Source organism: Rhipicephalus sanguineus, unplaced genomic scaffold (assembly GCF_013339695.2).
Source record: "Rhipicephalus sanguineus isolate Rsan-2018 unplaced genomic scaffold, BIME_Rsan_1.4 Seq782, whole genome shotgun sequence".
Classification (NCBI taxonomy): domain Eukaryota; kingdom Metazoa; phylum Arthropoda; class Arachnida; order Ixodida; family Ixodidae; genus Rhipicephalus; species Rhipicephalus sanguineus.
In genome coordinates, this window is record NW_023615978.1 from 104,928 (window position 1) to 120,001 (window position 15,074).

General features: G+C 43.4%; 1 protein-coding gene across 1 annotated transcript; it reads right to left on the reverse strand.

Moving 5' to 3' along the window:
• Window positions 1–811: 811 nt before the first annotated feature.
• On the reverse strand, window positions 812–6,374 carry LOC119378325 (uncharacterized). The gene is made up of 4 exons (XM_037647498.2): window positions 6,168–6,374; window positions 4,387–4,471; window positions 3,317–3,484; window positions 812–1,015 (listed from the first exon to the last, which is right to left on the reverse strand). The coding sequence occupies exons 1-4, from the start codon at window positions 6,278–6,280 to the stop codon at window positions 812–814; spliced, it is 570 nt and encodes a 189-aa protein (XP_037503426.2). The 5' UTR covers window positions 6,281–6,374.
• Window positions 6,375–15,074: the final 8,700 nt, after the last annotated feature.

Sequence of the window (15,074 nt, forward strand, 5' to 3'; positions counted from 1 at the left end):
GAAAAGGTACATTTAATTTTGTGCACCATTCTGAGATATTGTACTCAACCAGAAGCAAGAAAAGCTACAGGGTAAAAATTGCACAGACTGAAGGCCACAAGCTCTCTTATTGAGCACGCAAAATTTAACAACAAAATGTGGTACAGTTCCTGAGATATAAAGCTGAAACCAGGACAACCTGTATACCCTACCATACCCCCTGTCTTAAGCGCACTAATGTGATTGCACGGAGAATTTAGCGTCTTTTCGAATCTTTCTACCAACTTGTACACAGAGTTTTAGCCTGAGTGAAGAGCCAGAATAATATATTACTACCAGGATCAGTTAGGTACTGTTCATTTGTTGCAAGGGACTATGTATTCAGCTTTTATCCATTATCTCTTCGGATGTCCTTACGAATTGCCAAAAATGAATGGTGGCTGTTTATCGCGAATTCTTTTATAGTGACAGGCTGCATCACACAACTGCAATTAACTTTTACAATTTAAGGCTAAGCTCTGCTACAACTGACCTTGAAAAATCTGGTGCAATAACAACTAGCAAGACACCCAGCAGGATACCGATCTGGTTATGTATTAGTCATTACCAATGTGTCATTATTTACAGCACAGTATGGACATTAGGTGTTTATTATATATACACTGAACAGCAGATATGTCTCTCCCTGTCAAGCACAGGCATTTCATTTACTATCACAACAGGAGCTGTACACTACTTGGAGGTTAACCACAATGAACCATCATGAGTATTTTACAATAACAGCTGGTTCCCACACACAAACAAAATGTTGCCATTACTTCTCTCTCTAGTCTCATTGCTGGATAAACTTGAAGCAAGTCAGTGTTGGTTTTTCCAGGTCTACATATGCCCTACGCCTGCGAAATGTTTTGTCCATGGACTCCTTGATCTTGTCCGCATTTCCACCAGCCAAATGCATTTCTTTCCTCATGATGTCAATGTGGCTTTGAATGCTTCTTTCATCTTCGCCATCAAAGGCACAATTCCAAAAGGAAGCCTGCAAAACCACATGTAGGTAATTAACAGTTGAGTTGTTCACGTTATAGTACGTGAAGGTCTAGAAGCAACACTCTTCTCATATCTTTCTGAGTGATCTCCATTATGCAAAAGTTGTTTGAAGTGACCACTTAAATTGTGTTTTTGTTCCAAGCACAGTAGTAATAATATCAATTCTAGAAATTGAGAAATTGGCTTGCTTTAAAATGTGCGCTGTACAATAAGTAACACAAATGAATATTCTCCACTTTTACATTACTATAAAATTCCATATCGCTCTGACAAACAACACCTCATTCTACAAAAGGATTGGCATCATGATTCTAGATATATAGCAGTTGCTGCTGAATTAAAATACAGTAATAAAAAAAGCTCTCCACAAGCCAACATGGCATAGGAAGGTCCACGAAAGAAAAGTTTGTCATGCACCAAACTGCAACATAAAGCTAAATGCGTTGAAATTTTTTTTGTGTTATAAAAGGTACAGTGGTGAACCAAAAGTTATACAGTAAAAGCTCGTTAATTCGACTCTCGTTAATTCGGAAAATCGGTTAATTCGGACACGTCATCTGGTCGCTGTAAATATACGCATCACTCTATGAGACTGGGCGCTCGTTATTTCGGACAGATTTGACCGCAAATCGGATAATTCGGCGACTTTCGGGCCGCTGGCGAGGCTCGATATCGAAAAAAGAAAAATTCGGAACAGAAGTGAAGCTCAAACGCAGCATTGCCATGGACATCAATTGTCGACTTGGCTTGACTTGAGACTGGTTGAACGCCTTCTTTTCGTGTGTGTTGTTGGCGGTGCCATTTTATTGCTTTGTTCCCGTTGGTGTGCTGCATCGTTGAACGTCGTTTTATCGAGGAACGGTTCAGTACGGCTCCTTTAGCTTGATTGTTGCTGGTGCTCTTGTGCTGACTTTTCGTGTGAACGCACTCTCCGCCGATGGCAACGCCGGCGAAGCGGCCCAACTACGAGGCGAAGGACTTCACCACCAAAGTAGAAATTTTGCGTGCCCTGAAAAATGGGCTCTGCCGACAAGAAGTTGCTCCTGTGCCATGTGGTCGGCAAACACTACGACGTGAGTCTCCTGAGTGTAGTTAGCATTCTTGCGTATGTGTGGCAGAACACGCCTGCCCACGCCATTGCCAACTGTTTCAGGCACAGTGGCTTTGTTGTACCCTACTCCAGCGACGCCGAAGTGTCGCCGGACGACGGTGCCGACGATGGGCAGGATTTCGGAAGTGTTGTGCCTGATGCAGTGACACTATAGAATTATATCAGCACTGATGACGGCATTGCCCCTGCCGGCTGTCTGAATGATGAGCAAATCGTCAAGGAAGTGATGCATGGCAACGTATCCGAGAACGAAGAGCCTGAAGAGGAGCAGCCACACCATGAGCCACACGGGCCCCCTCGCACTGTGAAGGAAGTTGCGGAGGCCCTCGTCGTCCTTGAAGAATTTTGTTTTGGCACTGCAGACAGCATGCGAGCTGCTGAGCACCTTGAAGGGCTCAGAAAAATTGTGTCCGTGCGAATTTCTGCTCGAAAACAGACACGCATCCGCGATTACTTTGTAAAGTAAAGGTATGTTGAAATAACTTGCATTTATTGTGTTTATTTCGACCATTCGATAATTCGGAAATTCGGTTAATTCGGACATTTTTTGCGGTCCTTAGAAATCCGAATTAACGAGCTTTTACTGTAATGGGCTTCTTTTAAAAAATTTTTCTACAAGTTTCTAAGCTATCAGCCATTTTTCCAATACTTTCAAAGAGAATGTGCACTACAGCTGCCAGGGACTATTGCAGCAGATATTGCTTTTATTGCCAGTGTCATTCACATGTGCGCTGTTGCCAACATTTATGAGTTCTTGTTTCCTTGCCAACAGCCTGGCATAATGCAACACAAACTTGAACAGTTTCACCAAGACCCTAACAGTGACATCTTTTTGTCTCTTCACACACATCTGCCATAGCAATACGGCATGCATTTCCTGCAAGCAAGGCTTGTGGGATATCTGTAACAATGCTGCTTACAGACCAGCTATGTTGAGAGCCATATCTGGCTGAGACATATTAGTGCAAGGAATGAAACGAACACGAGAAAGAAGACAAAGACACGCACTTTCTTTATTGTGTTCGTCGTTTTATTTTTTGCCCTAACATGTCGCAGCCAGTTATGCACAACCAACTAGCCCAGTAATTAATTCTTTTTTATGAATTGCAGCCATTTGAATGGGAGAGTGTATGTTCCACAAAAGGCACCACATAGTGAAATGAACTTGAATCACTTTACCTTTCTTGTCTGGGACTTGGCAGTTTTAGCACTGCAGTCCTCGTCACATGTGCCCAAAGATCTGCGCTTTCTTGCCTTTTCTCTCTCCTCGTCAACTTTCTTTATGCCTGCAGGCAATTTCTTGCGCGTGTTTTTAGCCTTGTACTTCAAGGTTGTCTGCCATGTCAGCTGCAACCGTAGTCATAAGCAACTGATTACACAAATGAATTGCTTTGGCGCGAATAATCCGGTTATCTGTAATGTTCAGTAATAAAATATTATTCGAAGCTGGCAAGTTTAATTCATGGCATGGACAGTATCACTCTTGTCAAACAAAATATAAGTTACCAAAATTTTAGATGCCTTACAAAGTGCTGTTCAATAATGTGTACTTTGCATGTATGATAACACATTTATTTGGCCATAGAATGAAAAACCACATGTCTGTTTTCATACCTTGCCGGTGCCTTCTTGAAATTAACTAGCAAAGCCTGGCCAATTAAACCCTTGATGAAACCCAAACCTTGGAATAATCTACCACCTACATTAACTTTTGATGGTTACATTGGAATCGTACATGGCATATAGTGCAGCAACTCAATCCACCTTTCTCGTAATGAATTCCACAGGTTAGTCTGAAGCAAGTTAGCATTTTTTAAAGGTTAATATAGATCAGCCAGCTCAATGACTAGAGCTTTCTTGTTAACCCACCTATATTTGGGGACAACTTTCTGTGGCTATGTGGCGCGAGCGGCAGAGCCAGAGTGTATGAGTTAGAGCACTGCTGGCTATAGATCTAAATTTAAATTGTTGCTTAATGATGCATGTAATAGCTCTCTTACAGATTCAGCATAATGCATGAAATCAACCAGCACAATTCATTATCAGTGAAAAGTACTTCTGTTATTCGGAACACACTATAATAGTGCCTTAAGGACTTGTTTAATGCAATTGTACTGTATACACAAGCACCACTCCACCCACAAAGAAAAAAAGTTTTACTGCAGTTTATCTATATTGCGCTTAAATATGCCTGCTTATTTGAAGGTTACTAGCGAGCAAACAACAATCAGAAAAAAATTAATACATACATGTCCTTCACCAAAACCGTCTCTTAGTTGAGGATACCGCTGAACAAGCTCCCTCGCAGCCGTTTCATACAAATGCCCTGGGTACCTGAAAATAGGAAAAAACTAAGTTCCGTAGCTTAGGCACAGCAGCAACTTTATCACGAGATGCACTGTAGGGTAAAACTCCAGATAAATTTTGACTTCCACGGATTCTCCAATATGCATATATGTGCAGTGTGTTCTAGCTAACTCTGGCAGAGCTAAAAAAAATTGATATGAAAATGCGAACAACGGTGTTCTGTTAGCGGTAACTTGCTGCATACTGGTATAATTTTTTTTGTAAATGCTTGGTTAGTTAGTGAAAATTATTAGCCTAAGTCAGTATCTAACATTGAGACATAATTTGCATCACGTTCAAAAACATCAAGCTCAAACATTTCGAATTTGCGACATCATTCATACTTTTTATGCATGGCAACTGTGAGGTGCAAAGGGCAAAGAAAGAGGCAAATTTAGTGCACACGTGTTAGATGCAAACGATGATTCAGGAGACGTGAGGGAAAGACTGGAAAAACAACAGAATAACGTTTATTTAGATAAAGTAAAGAAAACTGCTCGAGAGACAAGAATACGGCGCCTCTCCAGTTGCACAGCCGTCCCTCTTATGCCTTTTCCCGAGGCCCGCGCACAGTCGCACACCCGCGCTCACCACAGGGGGTTCGCTTCAGTGTTACATTACAGCTCCGGCCACCGGCCGACTCTGCTCGCACAGTGGTCGTGGCCTGACGCCATCTTTCGAGCCCCGTCTCGCACAACAAGAGCGCGCACACATGCAACTCGCAGCACATGCTCGAGGTGCAGGCAATGCGGTATTTGCTTGAGAAAAGGAACAATTTCTGTGGACAATCTTTGATCATTCTTCAGTTGCTCCAGCACATTTAACAGTATATTTGCATTAGATTGGTTGATGTCTATACATTCAAAAAATCTGGTGTTGTCAGAGAAGCAGTAGTGGAGGGCTCCGGAAATTTTGACCACCTGGGGTTCTTTAATGTGCACCTAAATATAAGTACACAGGCCTCTAGCATTTCCGCCTCTATCGAAAATGCGGCCGCTGTGGCGGGGATTCAATCCCGCAACCTGCGGGTCAGCAGTTGAGCACCTTAACACTACACCACTGTGTCAAGTAAGCAATCTCAAGTGCTACAGAGAAAACACAAATGCTTCATATACAAACGTGTGGCTAGATCTAATTACAATTGTTGACCATATCTGGAATTTCCCCAGGTAACAGAATGTCACAGATTGTTCTTTACCACTTTGGTCATGTTTCAACTTTAAAGTTCCATAACCTCGACTATGTAGTTTGCAGCGTCAATTTTCCAAATGTGCAACAAGGATGTTGCATACATAGAAGTAAGCAAAGCACTACTAAATTGGGAGCTTTCCTTTTAGATTTCTATTTCTAGCACTCTATGACACACATATCGGACAAGCATGTCCCATTCTATAAAGCAGTCAAGCTGTTGCACTGAAATAAAAAAAATCATGATTATTTGTAAAGCTTTTGTCGACACTTCCCCATGAAATTCCTGACAAGTGGGATTGTGCTCACACACTATGCCAAGTGAATACCTCAAGACATGTTCATATTTTCATGCTTCAGGAACGTAACAGGTTTCTCCCGAAAACCTCATTTTTTAATAAGTGCCTACCTCTGAGAAGCAGATTGCAACGAAATTGTGAGATATGCATAAGTAAGCATGCAAATAAATTCGAGTAGATGAAGTTGAAAAACTTACAATGTATACTGTGATAGCTCAAACCAGAGCCAATCAACAATTCTGCGTCGAAGAGACTCGGGTATTTCCCTATCCTTGCAGCAGGCTAAGCGCGCACTGATGTCGAGTGGCATCTTGGGAAATGAAAATGATGTCCCCTTGGGTTGAAAGTGACTGGTAGCTACCACAGTTGGCTCATCACACAGACCAGTTTCACTACTGAATGAGGAATTTCTAAAGTGAGTGCAACATGAAAGAAAATAAAAGAAGTGCAATTATTACAAGACACCATTACATATTGCCATAGCTCTTGTAAATAATAAAATGGCAATGCTTGCAGTACCTTCATATTCATATAATAATGGTTTAATCAAGAAAGAGTTAGTGGTACAACAAGAGATAATATGTGCCCAGAGCTCAAGTTGCATGTTTACAACACTCAAACACTACGCTTTTGGCTGCACAGATGGTGTGTACTGATAACAGCTGGTCAGAGATAGCTTGTACATGAACATGCACAGCAACGCTGATATCAAAAGCTAAGTTACAATAGCTACAGTTGCTTGTGATCATCTGTGAAAGTGCGGCTCAATGAAGAAGCTATGGCAAAGATAACGCAAGGGAAAGACACTTTTCTAGATGACTTATCTGTACTTTTGATAAATGGCTCTGCTGCACCACCTCACATATGATGACAGGTAATTACATCCGTTCAAGCCTTGGCAACCAGTAAGGTGAAAAACGATAGCTCATCAAAATCAGTGACATCGTGTGTACTAAGATGCAAGCTCTCTCACACTGCTATCAGTAGACAGTGTTGGTGCAGCCAAAACCACACCATTTGAGCATTCTACAACATTGAAGCTATGTAAAACTAGACATTCAACAGGAATTTGAGTCACAGGACTGTAATGTACTTTAGAAGGGCAGTTGGAAAATTCCATAAAGAAACTGAGGAACTATCTTGTACACATTCTATAAACCAATGGAACGAAACGTTACAACAGGCCAAGAGGGAGCAAATATCGCGCCACATGGGATTGGTCGAGGCTCGTCTCATAGTCAGATGTGGGAATAGCAACCGGAAAAGGCAGTGCTGTCCATCATTTTGGCAAAGAAAGGGCACAGAATGGACAGAGACACCATTCTGTTCGATAGGACGGATACAGAGCCATTGCCGGACAATTTGGGTTGTATCAAAGCGTAAGTGCTTGGGCCTGAGAATTGAATTAGCCTGCTTTGTGTCTGGCTGGCTCCAATCCCGCGCCAATAGTTTGCGAAAATTGCAACCAGAGTGCCCTAGCACCCAATCAAAACATTAACGGAAATGAATTGTTAAAGCCATTGTGCTCAATTTCAAGCTTTAAAAAACAATGCCACAATTCTATATTTAGCATTGAATACAATTTAGAATTCCCTCAGCAGACGATCATGACGTGATGCATTCTTCTGGGGGCTCGCCCTTCACCTATTGGCTGTTTGCTCCCTCTCGTACTCCCGTGACGTTGCATTCCGTTCGATCACAGAATGTGTACGAGATAGCTCCCCAGCAGTCGATCTGGGATTTCATGCGCTAAGTGGTAATTAGTCTATCCTTGTAATGTTCCCTTTCACTTTTGTTTACCTTACTCCTCACACGCACCTTCAAGCTAGTCCTTTCTATGTAAATGTGTGTAGCACACTATCAGAGGGCATCAGAGGACACAGCACCCAATAGCAGGGTATTTGCAGGCAGGCGGTAGCTCATAGGCAAGTGCCCCTAACGAAATCGGTCTGCCTTAGAATACCTATAGCATAAAACAACCCTTGGCAACGGCTGCCTACCCACTCCCACTTCACAGTCGAGGGTGTGCCCCTAACCAAACATTTCAAGATACATGTCCAAAAGACATGAGTGAGCAGAAAAGCAATCAAAGGAGCGCGTAGTCCCCCAATTTGTGTGGTACATGCAGGAAAGTCAAGTTCAAGTATCACAGGACTGAATTCATATGTTCAGACTTACAGGTCTTCGTCCACCTCCACTGCATTCCCATCACCAAGGATGCAGACATCAAGGATACGAATGACACTACTGTCATCAAGTGTCGTATTTTCATCGATGTTAACAAAAGTATTGAATCTCTTGTTATCCACCTGAAAGGCCACATGAAGAAATTTTTATTCCTATACCACATTCCAAAATCTGAAAAAACTGAATAACACATTACTATTTAGGGCATTAAACTATTTAGTTTCATGCAACCTGTCTTATAAGCATTTGAAATCATTGGATCCAAGGGCATGTTTGACTTCAAGCATACTTCTGTAGCAAATGTTATAGCGCAAAACCAACACGAGAACAGACAAGGAACACAAGACTGGCGATATTCTCGCACCAGTCTCGTGTTCCTTGTCTGTCCTTATGTTGGTTTTGCGCTATAATATTTCCTAAAGAAGTCATGAACTAACTAGGCCGAGAAAATGTTTTGCTAAATTCATAAATACATAGTAATGCCTGTTCCTGTGCACACATAGGTCAGCAAAAAATGTGGAGCTCACTCAGACTCACTCATGAAATATATTTTGCCCTTAGAGCTCACTCGGACTCAGACTCACCAAAATTTTCCTCTACCGGACTCACTCGGACTCAGACTCGTTAAAACTTTCTCAATCGGACTCACTCGAACTCAAGCTCACCAAAATATTACTCTCCGGACTCACTCGGACTCACGGCTCGATCTGAGTCTGCGTTAGTCGACTCATGAGCGAGTTTGCCAACCTATGTGTGCACGTACCTTACATAGAGCAAGATGCTCAATTTTCGTGCAGACTCACTGGTAAATTGGAACATGTGATTTCAGTACAAGCTGCTCACTACTTCAGTAGATGCATGTGACAATTTACGGCCTCATAGGGCTTAACCCAGACTTCCACAGAAGTCAACATTTCTAATATTAATTTGATTTATTTATTAATTTTCTTAGAGCAAGAATGCTGTAAAAATTCTATATATAAATAGGATTCTTTTGTGATTGTCCACTAGCCGCCATATCCTGAAACTTTACGAGCTGGTGATTAAGGCACAATACATGAAAGTCCTTTACGGACACCCGGTCCTCACCTTTGTAGGCAGGGTGTATTAACCGGAAATTGGCATTGAAGGGTAAGAGCATTTGAGGAATATGACTGTCGGGTCATGACATGAATAGCGTGAAAATCCTGTCGCGTACGTCGTCAAACCCTTTCCTCCAGACACGTGTGGCACATACCCGTTTACCACGGGCCGTGGTGTACGGGTATGCGCCACAGGTGATTGATAGTTTATATCTACCCGAGAAGGCGAGAACAGCCATTGGTAATTTAAATGCGAGAGCGCTAAGAAAAACCGACATCGGCAGCGCTGGCCCGACTAATGGAAAGAATCAAAACTGGGATCCCAGCAGGATCAAACCCAAGCATTCTGCGTGGCAATCACGTATTCTACCACAGAGCCACGCCAGGTCTATAAACTGGTTGGTAAAAACAGCCTATACAGGCGTAATGTCTGTGCAACGTCAATTGTGGTTCTGGTGCTGGCTATCGTAATTTTACAAGAAAGCTATTAACACTACATATGTACTCGTACGATACTGGCGTCATATCAGATTAACGACTGTGGTTCCAGTGTTGGCTCTGCTTCTGTAGCAGTCTAATAAATATTACATTTGTATTCCTATGATTCAGTAAGCTATATCATTGCTCGATCCAGGAGGAATACATTAACGAAAGCTACATATGATATTCAAAAGACTGCACCATAAAGTGCATGATACTGACTTAGGTCAGGGCTGACGTTACGTGGCACCATAAGTTACCCTTTAAAACACCAGTGTTGTCGACGTGCCGGGCAAGCCCACGATGTGCACACAGCTACTACGCTTACAAAAACACATCGATCCACCTCGTAACGCTTGGCTCAACGCCATAAAATACAGGATAGAAGTACTCGCTGACTGCTTCGCATGAAACCGATTCGCACAATGCGTGGGATCTGCCGAATTTTTTATTACACTAAGACAACAGTGTGACTGGGACTTTTTTTCCTTTTTTTTTATCAGCGAAGCTGTTAAATGCAGCCATAATTCGTGCAGCCTATCCTGTGTGGCCTGCCCTGTGCGGCCTGCCAGGTATGTGCCACAAAAATTGGGTAAATCCCACTACTCACCACTGGTCCACTAAAAATGAAGAAGGCAACTGTCAACCCAACACTAGGGAACGGGAAAGGTGACGGCGGTTACGAGAAGACGCCGAAGCGATGGAAGGCCTACGCCAACGATGACCTGCTGGTAGATCTATGAGAGCTGCAAACACTTGGTTTCAGTGCGAGTTTCTGTCTCTGGAGTTTGGACGTCCGTGTCGTGACTGCGACTGTCTGTGGTTTAAATCGAACCTCTCTGCGCTGAGAATCAATGCAGAAACAACCTAGCATCACCTAGCTAAAGCCTAGCAACGACCGAGAAGCAACCTAGAAAGAACCCTCATCACCTAGTTAAGGCCTAAAAACAACATAGAAGCAACCGGATTAGCCTTCAGAATCGTCCAGTCACGCTGCGTCAAGCCTTGCGCGGCTTAGTGCAAGCTTCACCTATTTATTCTTTCTTCCCTTTCTTTGTCCCTCTCTCTGTACTCGTTCTCTCGCCCATCCGAGTTATTTTCTACAGGCGCTAAAGAGTTAAAAAGTGGGGGAAAAGTTACTATGCAGTCACAGACCCCTCGCCTGGAAAAACACGCTCGAATAACAGCGAAAGAAAGCATGCAGCGCCGGTACGCGCCAAAAAAAAGGGGAGGGGGTGTCAAGGCAGAAACTTGTGCTGCCAACACTTATTAAGAAATAGGCCAAATCTGCGGTGTAACAGTTACCGCAGTTACACCGCAGAATAGTGTCAAAAATGAACATGCGCATGACGTAACAGAACATTTGTACTTAACTACAGTACGAAAATTGAGCACGCACTGACGCGTCCACTTGCGATTATGGCACTGTCAAAACAGGAACCGTGGGTTGTTTTCTCTGGGTAACAATCCACCTGGATCGTTATCGGAGTATAATGTTGAATCGATGAATAAACCCCGAACTTGCTTTATAGAGAAGCAGATACGAGCGTAGGTGAATGTAAGCGAATTAAATAGCCAACTTCGCGCCAAAATCACATTCACACAGAAGAAGAAACACAAGACAGGACGGGCGCCCGTCCTGTCTTGTGTTTCTTCTTCTGTGTGAATGTGATTTTGGCGCGAAGTTGACTATTTAATTCAGACATGTACCAACTAGCCCGACAGCGTGTTCTACTAGAATGTAAGCGAGGAAACTCTTTGTGCATAACAACCGAGACACGTATATATGTCTTCGTGCTTAGATTTCGGTGCACGTTGAAGAATCCCATGGCGTATAAATTTCCGGAGCCCTCCACAACGGCGTCTCTCAAAATCAGATCGTGGTTTTGGGACGTAAAACCTCTACAATTATAATTATTACGTATGTCAGTAGTAAAGAGAAAATCGGCACTCACCTGCAGGATCGCGTTATTGGTGTCCACAGAGTGCAGCGACGAATGCGCTGCCATTGCAGCCTTGAGATCTTCCATTTTGTGGCTGCCCGCGACGGTGAGCACATAGCTCGACGGCCCACGATGAATCAAACAGGTGACACTCATGGTAGCAATGATCAAAGCGAGAGGACATCAACAACACCCAGCGTGAAAACTTCGCAAGCTTCGCGCGTTTTTTTTCAAACAACTATGCAAAAAACAATGCGGGTAGCTTTCTTGCTGAACAAGCCAGGCCGCGTTATCGGAATACAGCAACAGTTGGTCGCACTGAACGCCGCAGACATTTTTTCTCCGAGACGATTTGCATAGAAGTGTGTTTATCATAACAAGGCGTGTTGCAGTATAGGATAGCAACAAAAGTAACAAATTGATGTCAGTTACGAACTGCAGCCGCAGCATCGTGTATGACCGTTTCTGCGGTTTCGGAATGTAGTTTGCTACACGTTATTTCTGGCGCAATGCTTGAAACATGAAGATAGGACAGGGAAGAGACAAATGAGCGCCGCACTAACAACTGTTCATTGCACAGATTAATGTTCCATAAAGAAGCACGGGAAGTTTCATCGAAAAATATTGGTTCATTCAAAAGTTGTGACCTTTTGCGTAACAAAAAAAAACAAGTGAGAATGAAGTTTTGAGAAAAACAAGAAAGAAGTTTCCAAACGTGTTACATACATCTTCTTTAAATCTTGCGAGTTTATATGTAAAGGCTAAACATTTCATTTCAACTTTTTCCTTCACTAAGTGAATTAGTTTCCTAAGCAAGGCACCGTCCGCTTCATGGCCTATCCCTCGAGTGGGTTGAGCCAAAGTACTGAGGACTAGAACACTGTATGAGGAACCAACCAACCAACCAACATCATTGGACGGTTGTGAGACACTGAAAGCCGCCAAGGTCATAGCTACGACCTTCCTTAGCTGCCACGAGTTCACCGTCAGATTGTTTAGCGGCTCCTAAATTTTTTCGGGCTTGTTTTTCGTCAGGCGTTTGACAGGCGGCTGGCGTCCTTCAAGCGAGTTCGGTACCTGCTGAGGCAAGCTACTGTGGTGTAGTAGCCAGGATCGAAACCAGCCTGACTCCAGTTATCCAGAGTGCCACTATTTCCATTGTTGAACTGACATATAAAATATTATAGTCCAAACAAAACAGTATACGGGCCTACGTAGACATCTTTAGGGACACGCCGCCAGAGCATCCCATTGAAGCATTCATTCGCGTTTTGGGTTTTTACACAGACACATTTCGTAAGAACATATCGTCTGAAAAGAGTTCTGCATACACAGGCTTCAGTTTGTTCAGGATGTCTTTGTAAAAACCTACCCTGTGCTTGTATCGTCCTGTGCCCAGAGCATTCACTCGGTTGTAGGCACACCAACTTTTCACATTTTGTGTTTCGGCCTTTGTTTCATTCCGAACTTAGCCATATCTTGTTATATTCTGTAAGACAACAATCTAGGACACTGAACTGACGAAAAAAATAGCTTTCACAATGGTAGTACAACACGTTGGTGCAGTGTAAACACGATGTCACTTCGTGTGCCCCAACGTGGCAATTTGAATAAACAATGGCCGCGATTACCATTGCTCAATCTTATTAAAATTCAGGACACTTCATCACAAACTAATCTACATGTATCCTGCATATTCGAGCACAAACATAGCTTTGTTTTACTGATTGAAATGTATGTTTCGTTTTCACAAAATGTCAATCGGTTTCAGGGAGGTCTACCGGCACATGCAAAAACCAACATACTTCTCGAACAGAAGCACATAGAGACGTCATTTTTGCTGCAGTACAATTCCTAATGTCTGTGGATTCTTAAAATATCAAAAAGTGAAACAGTATTGAAAGTTGGGCTAGTTGGTACGATGTTTGTGTACAGCGCGAGGACCGACGAAGACAGAAGGGACACTTCTTTCTGTCTTCGTCGATCCTCGCGCTGTACACAAACATGCGAAAAGTGAAATTCGCTTTTTTCGAAAAAAAAAACAAAAAAAAACATCGTTTTCAAGGGTGGCGGCGTTTCAAGCCCTTGACGTCCTCTCATGGGAGGCCTAACCCGGCCACCCAAACCTGCTTGTTTCTGCTAATAAAGTTTATTCCTCCTCCTCAATGGTGGCAGGAGGCTGACGCTTTGGCCCATGTCAAGAAGTGTTGGAAACAGCTGCGTGACTGGCACTCAACTGCAACTTGTTCACAAATGGCCAGCCCAGCTAGCTGCCTGCCGTTGCTTCATCGTTGTTCGAAATGCGCGTTCTTTTCACCCAAGTATATGCTGCTTTTGACGCATATTCGTGATGCGCATGGCTGGGAACACAACTTTCGCATCGCGTGCGGCATTCAAGGGTGCCCGAAAACGTACAGCTTTGTAGACTCTCTGAAAAAGCATGTGTACCGTTGCCACAGAAGCTACATCGATTTCATTGACGCGCAACATGACTCGCGCAGTGCCGAGTGTGGCCACGGGAATGTGATCAGTGGTGATACCACGACAGTGCCGCCGTTCGTTTCGGAAGACGCCCATGGCGGCGACGTTTCGGATGTCTTGCACGGCATGTCATCTGCGGATGGTACTAGCGGGGATGCGCGCGACCGAACAGAGCCCCCCCCTCACCCAAGCAAAAAACTTTCGGCTTCCGATTTTGTTGCAAACATGCAAAAGAAAGTGTGTTTGTTTTTTTTAAGCTGACTGAAGAGCACAGCATAGCTCATTCAGCTGCAGAAGATGTCTTTAGCGACTTCAAACGCCTCATGCACGAAACACTTCAAGAGGTCGTCAGCTTGATACGAAACCATGAACAAGAGAGCTCTCGTTTGAACAAAGATCTGGATCATATCTTAAGCTCTGTCCCTCAAATGTTTTCTCTCTCACGATCGAGATTCTCTCGTGAAGTTTTTGCCAAGCAGCATTTGCCCTATACTGCACCACAGGAGCACAGGTTCACTACACAAACCCCAGAGACATTTCAATACGTACCCATACCTGCAGTACTAAAAAATGTGCTCGAGGTGCCTCACATTACTGACATGGTCTTCCACTCCACACCTCCGCATCCAGGCCACCTGCCAAATGCTATCTTGAGAGACTTCAGGGATGGAACTGTTTACAAGAACATGGGGGACATTATTGGTTTGTCAGAGGTGAACACAATCTTTTTGCTTTTGTATGCAGACGAAGTCGAAATTTGCAACCCACTTGGTTCAAAGAGGGGCACGCACAAACTTTTCCTTGTTTATTTTACCATTTTAAACATCCATGCTGCTCATCGGTCCCAACTGAAAGCTATCCACCTTGTGCTTGTTGCACGATACCAACATGTAACCAAGCACGGGCATGACAAAGTCTTCATGCCTCTTGT

What these genes read in the sequence shown, in the direction of transcription:
- LOC119378325 (XM_037647498.2), bottom strand. Translation starts at nt 6,280, where the DNA reads ATGCCACTCGACATCAGTGCGCGCTTAGCCTGCTGCAAGGATAGGGAA. An exon ending in ACGGTTTTGGTGAAGGACAT is followed by an intron (nt 3,485 to 4,386) that starts GTATGTATTAAT and finishes CTACGGTTGCAG; the next exon opens with CTGACATGGCAGACAACCTT. An exon ending in CCAAGTCCCAGACAAGAAAG is followed by an intron (nt 1,016 to 3,316) that starts GTAAAGTGATTC and finishes GTGGTTTTGCAG; the next exon opens with GCTTCCTTTTGGAATTGTGC.